We start from the raw sequence: 8,693 nt of genomic DNA on the forward strand, positions 1-8,693 counted from the left end.
AGCAGAGGAGGGCGGCCCCACTCGCAGCCTCGCTCCGCGATTTGAAAAACGTTTCTCCAATGAGCAGCGGAGATTGAGGCGGGGGCTCGATCCCCCCCCCTGCGGGACTGAGCTCCAGAAGCGGCTTTGTCACCAATCAGAGGCTAGAGGTCTGGAGCAGCGTCACTGTTTCACATCCGCTCACTCTTTTTAAAGGCAGCTCGTCTCCAGTCTCTGACACATTTACCTCTCACTCAGAGACTAGAAACCATGGCAAGAACTAAGCAGACCGCTCGTAAGTCCACAGGAGGCAAAGCCCCCAGGAAGCAGCTGGCCACCAAGGCTGCCCGTAAGAGCGCCCCGGCCACCGGCGGCGTCAAGAAGCCCCATCGTTACAGGCCCGGTACCGTGGCTCTCAGAGAGATCCGTCGTTACCAGAAATCCACCGAGCTGCTCATCCGCAAGCTGCCCTTCCAGCGTCTGGTCCGTGAGATCGCTCAGGACTTCAAGACCGACCTGCGCTTCCAGAGCTCCGCTGTCATGGCTCTGCAGGAGTCCAGCGAGGCTTACCTGGTCGGTCTCTTCGAGGACACCAACCTCTGCGCCATCCACGCCAAGAGGGTCACCATCATGCCCAAAGACATCCAGCTGGCCAGAAGGATCCGCGGAGAGAGAGCTTAATCTCTTTACTCTCTAAAACAACCACAACGGCTCTTTTAAGAGCCACCACATTTCACTAAGACATCTTCCTCTACTCTTCACTTCATACTGATGACTTTAGTATTTCATTCTAGTCCCATGTTTTACACTACTTGCTGCCTACAGTATTGTAACCACAATAACATTATAATGTAGTCATCTCTAACCATACAGAGCACAGACCTATTACAAAGTTATTAATATAATAAACACTACATTTATCTTAAATTTTATGTATTCTTCACTTAACTATATTTGAATTTCATGGGTTATTCAAATTCATCACCAGTTTGCCAGGTGTGTGTGTGTGTGTATATATATATATATATACTAAACTTGTATTATCTAATGAAGAGACATTGTCAATATTTAATCTCTCTCATGTTTCTTGACAGGTGCAGATTTCCAGAATCATCGTTCAGCTAAAAGAGCTTCAGTAAATCACCAGAACACACTATGAACTCAGGAATCACTTCAGTATAGACATTATATTTTTTCAGTAAATAATTGAATCCCATAAGACAAGTTGACACCATTACTTCTACAGGGCTTTAAGTTTGGATCACAACCACTTGGAATAAATGTCACAGTGATTCATGAAGACGGTTAAGATGCTACAGGATGCTCCTCATACAGATCCATATCATTATTAAGATCCACCACATTAGTTTAGTTATCTTTAAAGACGCACTATGGGAACAAATAATGGTCTCTAAAGACACAGTTCTCTGAACCACCACAGACACATCAAAGAGTCTCATGTATGAAAAGTATATTCATCAAATGTGTGTGTCTTTATATAACACACACACACACACACACACACGCACACACACACACAATCCATGCACATGATAAAAAAGTCTTGTTATAAAAAGTGATTGATGGACTGAGGAAACACACAAGAAGATAATAAAACACTAAAAGATGATCTTTAAATCAACAAAACAGACGCAGATATATGTTTAAAGTTAGATACTATATATAATATCTATTCAGTAAAAAGCTCTTCAGTTTGCTTTTATAAATATCGACATGAAGCCGTGGAGATGAAACGATAATGATAATTATCAGGATATAAACATTGTGTGTTGACCTCAGGTCTTCAGGTTATCTCCTCCATCATCTGGGCCTCACTTTAACTTTTCCTGTTGAACTTTACACTGTAAGGGAATTTTAATAAACTTGTGAAGCACTTTGGATTAGAGAAGAGTGAAGCTGGATTTTCATCTCAGGACTTCCTGAATCACCTCTCTGTGACTGACCAACTGGTAATTATCATCTCTATTAAGAACAGTGTGATTCTCTTTGCTCTGCTCTCCATGTTTGATTCTATTGTGTGGAGGTGTGGAGTGCCTTTGGGTAGACGTTCTGCTGTTGATTGTCTATGGGTGTGGTTGTTTTCTGTAGTGTTAGTTGTTTTAAATGTTCTTTGATGTATTCAGACTGTAGGAGAGTTTGTCTCTTATTAAAGTCACTGTGAGCGACCCTTCAGAAGAGAACCATGTCCAACTGTTCCAAATGTCTCCCAGAGTGTCATGACGACATCACCTGAGGTTTTTGTCTACAGTTTTCTCATATGGCCTATACATTTTTTTTTCATCTATCGTTATCACTTAAAATCTTCCTCATCTGAGTCGTGTGTATTTTTCTACAATCACCGTTCAGCTAAAATAAAATCAGTAAATCACCACCACACAGTATGAACGCAGGAAGGTACAATCACTGCCTTATTGACAGGTTTCATTCCTTGATTTCTTATTTTATGTTACATATCACATCCTCCCTTATTGTGTTCATGTCACATTTATACATATTTAAATAGACAAAGGGGACTCATGACATCATGTCATAGTGACATTATATTTAAATCTTCACATACAATATTTGTAGGAAACAAAATATATAATCAAACAAAACTTATAAATGACACTGGGGATATAAATCTGATGACTTTATTGGGAAGGAGCTAAAGCAGTGTTTCTCATATTACAACACAACATTTAAATAAAGATTAAAACAATCAAACAGAAGACATTACAGCATCACATGTTTGGAATAAAACAATTTAAATTTCAAAATGAAATAAAAAAGAAAGAAACACAAAGATGAGGAAATGATCCAAACAGAGGAAGTGGAGACTTTAATGAAATTATGCAAAACATGAATTATGACTTCTAGCATATAGAGTAAAGAAGCAAGACAGGATAAATTACTGACTTGAAAACAAGAAGTGAGCTGAACTTGTGACAGAATGAGACAAAGTAGATGAAGAATTTGCTAAATATTATAAAAGACTCTTCTAAAGAGAGACAGAGTTTGAAGTGAGGAGCTTCCTTATGAACAGGTTAAGACAGGAACAGAGCCAGGTAATGTGCAGATAATTGAATTTATAAGTAGAAATAAAAAAGAGAGAGGAAACAGTCAAATCTCAAATCTCAAGAACTTACGAGGAAAAAAAATACTGCAGACAAAACCAAAGAGAGATGAGAAACAGAAATGCGATGATGTTAAGTTACCTTGAAAACACTTAAACTAAAACTGAACTAATTTCAAAGCTTCACTTCTGGGATTTAAACTGTCTGTTGTTAAAGGGACTCACATAAAGGAAAAGTTTTGATTTATTTTCAGTTTTATGTATTTGTTCTGCTCTCTCAGTATGTTTACTTATTGAATTTGTGCTATTGAAATAAACTACAATACAACATATTTTTGTGTTGGGTTGTTATAGACTTTCTTTTTGTTTCAACATTAAGTCATCATTTCTTAAAGGTGTGCTGATGGAGCTTCCTGTCCTCCTCTCCTGGATGTTTTTGATGACCTTCGCTGTCCGAGGTGCTGAAATGATCCCTGCTGCAGCATGTTGTGTCATTTGTTTAGAAACAGAATAAAAATAATCTTCTTTCATCTCGGTGTGAAAGATTTCAATCCAAGATATTGGATGTTTTCTTCACCTCCTGCTCAATGTGGAGCTCAGTCAGTCTAACAGGAGTCACGCTGTCCCTGATTCATGCTGCTGATCAGAGGGGGGCGCTAATGATTCATGAGATTTTGTGTTTGAAATACATGAGCGAAGAAGAAGAGTAGACTTTGTCTTCTATAAGGTTCTCAGAGACTACATATAATTAACCGTGAAGTCTGACTCAGGATCATTCAGCTCTCATCAACTGATCTGCTAACATGTCTGGAAGAGGAAAGGGAGGTAAAGGACTCGGTAAAGGAGGCGCTAAGCGTCACCGTAAAGTTCTCCGTGATAACATCCAGGGAATCACCAAGCCCGCTATCCGCCGTCTGGCTCGTCGTGGTGGAGTCAAACGTATCTCTGGTCTCATCTACGAGGAGACCCGTGGTGTGTTGAAGGTGTTCCTGGAGAACGTCATCCGTGATGCTGTCACCTACACCGAGCATGCCAAGAGGAAGACCGTCACCGCCATGGATGTGGTTTACGCCCTGAAGAGACAGGGACGCACTCTGTACGGCTTCGGAGGTTAAACCTCATCCTGACCCACTCACACTCAAACCCAAAGGCTCTTTTAAGAGCCACTCAATTCATCTGAAGAGTCATTTCTAACTAATTTACTTGAAGACAAAGAAAATGTGAATATGTTTGTGTTAAGAATCGGAGTTGTTGCATTAGTGCAAGAAATTGCTGCGTTGTAGCCGTAACAACACTCCTGTTGAGAACCATCAGGACGGGGCGACAATCACATCACTCTTGAGGAGTCCTACATGTAATAAGAAGTCCTGTTCATCACTTGAATTCTGACTAGTGATGTGAATAGCAGTTTTTTCCAGTGTACTGAACCAGTTCAGTACTTCTCTACAGCTCTGTCTGTGAATCAGAATTTAATAAGCTGAATGTTTAGTTCTGCTCACGATCGTACTGAGAACAGCCGGTGGTGAATAATAAACCAATGAGCTGAGAATTTAGCTGCATAAAGCTACAGTTTCCAAACTGAAAGCTGCTAAAACAATCACATTTATTTTCCCTGACCGTTCTGTTCAGTACACAAATCAGAGAGGAAGAGAGAGACTCGGAGACGGAGCTCTCGTTCAGTGAACGAGCGAGACTCTCTCTCTCACTCACACACACACGGCTTCGGAGGTTAAACCTCATCCTGAAGCCCAAAGGCTCTTTCAAGAGCCACACACTTGCACTAAAGAGAAACCTATTTAAAATGATATGATGGCTCGCTTTTAGTAGCATTCTGAACTATATATTCACATAAACCTGCACACACATTTCTGAAGTATAAAGCCACACTTTCACGGAATGAGCTTAAGCAAGCAAACTGCCATTAAGGCCTGTTCATGATTAAATTTACAACGTCTCCTATTTGGAATCTATGCCTTTAACACACACTAAAATCATATCTGGCAATATACCAACACCCGATTCCTCACCAGCCCAGTACGAGTGGTATCCTTCACTTCTATATAATTATCTAAAAATAGCAATGAATTGTGGGTTTGTACATTTCTTATTGACCCTGATGGAAATTCAATACATTGTAATGATTCTCAAGCAAACATTTATGAATAGATACTTTCTTATAGCTTGAATTTGATGAGATTTATTCGGGTTGTCAGACAGAACAATAAATGGACAGAGGGTGGTGGTGGGTGGAATAACATAGCAAACACATTTGACTTGAGTAGATTGTTGCCTGTATGACAAATTACTAATAAGTTTTATTTGGATCTACATATTGTTATATTTAACTGTTTCTTGATGCTGTGCCTAAGTTCACGACTTCACAACACTTTTCTGCTGTAAGGTCAAGTAATCCTTGTGGATCATAGTATGAATCACCCATCAATTTGAATTTCCTTATAACAGCCTGATACTAAATAAATGTGCCCACATCAGCAGGTGTAATAGTACAATCAGGATTTCAGCTCTCAGATGAAGTGTTGTGTGGTCCTTAAAAGGACCGTTGAGTAGTTGCTGGTGATCAGCGGGTTTACTTGGAGCTGGTGTACTTGGTCACAGCCTTGGTGCCCTCAGACACGGCGTGTTTAGCCAGCTCACCGGGCAGCAGCAGGCGGACAGCGGTCTGGATCTCCCTGGAGGTGATGGTGGAGCGCTTGTTGTATTGAGCCAGACGGGAGGACTCCCCGGCGATGCGCTCAAAGATGTCGCTCACGAACGAGTTCATGATGCCCATAGCCTTGGAGGAGATACCGGTGTCAGGGTGGACCTGCTTCAGGACTTTGTAGACGTAAATGGCGTAGCTCTCCTTCCTGGACTTTCTCCTCTTCTTCCCGGTCTTGGTGGCTTTAGAGACGGCTTTCTTTGAGCCCTTCTTGGGCGCTTTCACGGTTTCAGGCATGTTTGTTGAGTGGTGGTCTCAAAAACGGATGATCCTGTGAGTGTTAGAAATGTGTTAAAATCTGGTCTTGAAGCAAATGAGGATGTGCTGTTGCTCACACAGGATTTGCTGCGATTGGTGCGCCTCGAGGCTTTCAGTCACGTGGCCGGAGCTGAGGCCTGGAGGGCAAAATGAGTTTAGGAAAGTAACGTCCACCATTGATCACTCTGAGGAGCTGCAGAACAAGCTTTTATTTTATCTCTTGAAAAACTACTGTAAGATTTAAAAGTGAAGTAAATTCATATATTTGACTTAATCCATGTATTTAAGTTAAAAATAAGTTAACATTTATACAGTGAACTATTTACATATTTGAGTTTACAAAGTTAATATTGATATATTTACATGTGTTAATGTTTGCAGTAGCACCTAGTAACTGTGACCAAATTATATTGAATCTACTTCTGTGTTTGCCTTGAGTTTAATCATCCTAATCTCTGATTGGCTAATGACGTGACATGTGATGAGTAACGAGGAAGTGTGGTGGTTGTTGTGTAGCAGAACAATGTGGATGACAGTAAAGTGCTGCTGAGAAAGTTATCCGTCTCCATCCTTCTGTTTCTCTCTAGAGTGATCCATCCACCACACACAAGAGATTAAACATTTCCGCTGTCTTGAATCAGGTTTACAGTGTTTAGGTGTTTCTTCACCTTGGTGCACTTTTCTGCCTTTTCTGCCTCCCAAATTACACTTATCAAAGTCTCATGAGGTGACCTAATTTGCCTAGTTTTAAGGTACAAGAATGGATGAACTACCATCACAACAGAATTTGGTCATTCTTGAAAAGTAATCTGACCCTTAATGAACTAATGTAATTTCCTCCACATCTAAACAAACAGCATTTTGTCTAAGAAATACATGACATATGACACCCCCAAATAATACATTACTTTTTCATAACTAGTTTTGCAATTTTATACCATTTTAAAATGTTTATACATTTGTTAATTAGATTAATTAAATGTCACAAGGTTCAAATGGTTTATCACACATTAACCTCAATATGAAATCTAATGTTGTATTATGTAAATACTGTTTTGAAATAAATAAATAATAATGTTGCATTCAGTAGAGTGTGAGCTAACACATTGTGAAGAAGTTTTTAAAGTATAATTAGAACTTTTTGAATATTTTCCAAAAATGTGTGCAGTGATGGAAATGTAATTTATGTACATTGATGTAGAAAATCTTAATTTGAAAACAGTAAACACATTTACTTGAAATATTTCTGTTGAAATGCAAAATGTGAGTTGATACAAATAGGTTAAAATAATCAGTAATCATAGTTTTACTGTTATACAGTCCATATTGTCAGCATAACAGTATACATGTCATTTCCACCAGTAGGAAATGATGGTGATGGAAATTACATTTTTACAGTATTTTGGGAAAAACCGCAACTAATTTTTACATTTTAGTTTTGATTTGATATTTCGCACATAATGCTTACAAAAGACATTTATTTAACTTTAAAAAATCTTACACCTACAAACTTCCATGGAGGTACAGCATGTTTGGAAATGATGTACCATAAAAATCGACAGAGAGGGACAGAACACAAGGTCTCAGCCGGTTATATACCTGGGGGTGGACCGTGGGTGGCTGGACTGTGGGTGGCCGTGGACTACAACTCTTTCCGTGCTGCGCAGGTGTGCGAGGGATAAACCCAATAGCGATAGCCTTAGAGGGCGAAGCCTATACGAAATAAAACGGCTCAAGCAAGCAAACCTAACCAATCTCTCTTTCAGACGTTTTGATGGGAAAATACATCAGTGTGGTAGAAATAACAGTTAAACTGTGTGACAGATATATTTTGAGTAAAAATGAATATTTACAATTGTCTAACATTAAATACTAACATGTTTTTTGATTGTTTAAGTACTACTTAATACAAGTACATCAACATTCATATGATTAATCACGATTTATAATACATTTTCATCGTTGAACATACAAGGTTTGAGTGTGGGACAAGGGCAAAACACATGAAAAGTAAGTAAAATACATATTGGAGAGAAGGTAAAAGTTGTTATTCTCTATTTATTAAATTGTAATTATTTTTTGGAATATGACCAAAGGACATGAAAGTTATTGTAGTCAAAGAACCATAGCTTTCTTGTTGTTAGCTTTCAGTGAGGTTAATTGTCTTTAGATTTTTTCACTTTAGTGTAGCCGCTATCAGCAGCCACGTTTTACAACCTCTCTTCCTGCAGGACTCAGGACTGTGGATTCACATTACTTTTACCAAGGAACAAAGGAACTGATCAATGACTTAAGTCTCCCTCTCAGACAAGATATTATGAACTTTTACAACACCTGGGATAAACAACCGAGCGGAAACAGAACACTCTGCTATCTACGAATTGACCCCAAAGACATAAACTGTGACCGAAACCAAGCTCGGCAAAGTCGTAAAATTGACCATCTGTTGAAGAACTGCTGTAGAGCTGAATTAAACCACAGCGTTCAATTCTGCATCAAATGAACATTTATGTGTTTCTTCATCTAGATATTTGTAATTGTCACATTGAATGTATTATAATCATCTTTTTAAACTCAAAATCTGATTCGTGAACGAACTAAACGAACTGAACGAGAGCTCCGCCTCCGAGTTACTCTCTTCCTCTCAGTTCGTTCAGTGAA

At 39.1% G+C, this 8,693-nt stretch overlaps 3 protein-coding genes across 3 annotated transcripts; 2 read left to right on the forward strand and 1 right to left on the reverse strand.

The window, feature by feature from the left end:
* The first annotated feature begins 234 nt into the window (after positions 1 to 234).
* On the forward strand, positions 235 to 795 carry LOC136179852 (histone H3-like). Its single transcript, XM_065958082.1, has one exon. It carries the CDS (start codon positions 250 to 252, stop codon positions 658 to 660), a length of 411 nt encoding a protein of 136 aa, XP_065814154.1. The 5' UTR covers positions 235 to 249; the 3' UTR covers positions 661 to 795.
* A 3,026-nt stretch (positions 796 to 3,821) lies between these two features.
* Positions 3,822 to 4,226, forward strand: LOC110005476 (histone H4). The gene has a single exon (XM_020660833.3). The coding sequence runs from the start codon at positions 3,859 to 3,861 to the stop codon at positions 4,168 to 4,170; it is 312 nt and encodes a 103-aa protein (XP_020516489.2). The 5' UTR covers positions 3,822 to 3,858; the 3' UTR covers positions 4,171 to 4,226.
* A 1,073-nt stretch (positions 4,227 to 5,299) lies between these two features.
* On the reverse strand, positions 5,300 to 6,115 carry LOC110005472 (histone H2B-like). Its single transcript, XM_020660828.3, has one exon. The coding sequence runs from the start codon at positions 6,009 to 6,011 to the stop codon at positions 5,643 to 5,645; it is 369 nt and encodes a 122-aa protein (XP_020516484.1). The 5' UTR covers positions 6,012 to 6,115; the 3' UTR covers positions 5,300 to 5,642.
* Between the last annotated feature and the right edge of the window lie 2,578 nt (positions 6,116 to 8,693).

Source organism: Labrus bergylta, chromosome 8 (genome assembly GCF_963930695.1).
Source record: "Labrus bergylta chromosome 8, fLabBer1.1, whole genome shotgun sequence".
NCBI lineage: Eukaryota > Metazoa > Chordata > Actinopteri > Labriformes > Labridae > Labrus > Labrus bergylta.

Bases quoted from the DNA above. Each gene is read 5' to 3' on its own strand.
- LOC136179852 (XM_065958082.1), top strand. From the start codon at position 250: ATGGCAAGAACTAAGCAGACCGCTCGTAAGTCCACAGGAGGCAAAGCC.
- LOC110005472 (XM_020660828.3), bottom strand. From the start codon at position 6,011: ATGCCTGAAACCGTGAAAGCGCCCAAGAAGGGCTCAAAGAAAGCCGTC.
- LOC110005476 (XM_020660833.3), top strand. From the start codon at position 3,859: ATGTCTGGAAGAGGAAAGGGAGGTAAAGGACTCGGTAAAGGAGGCGCT.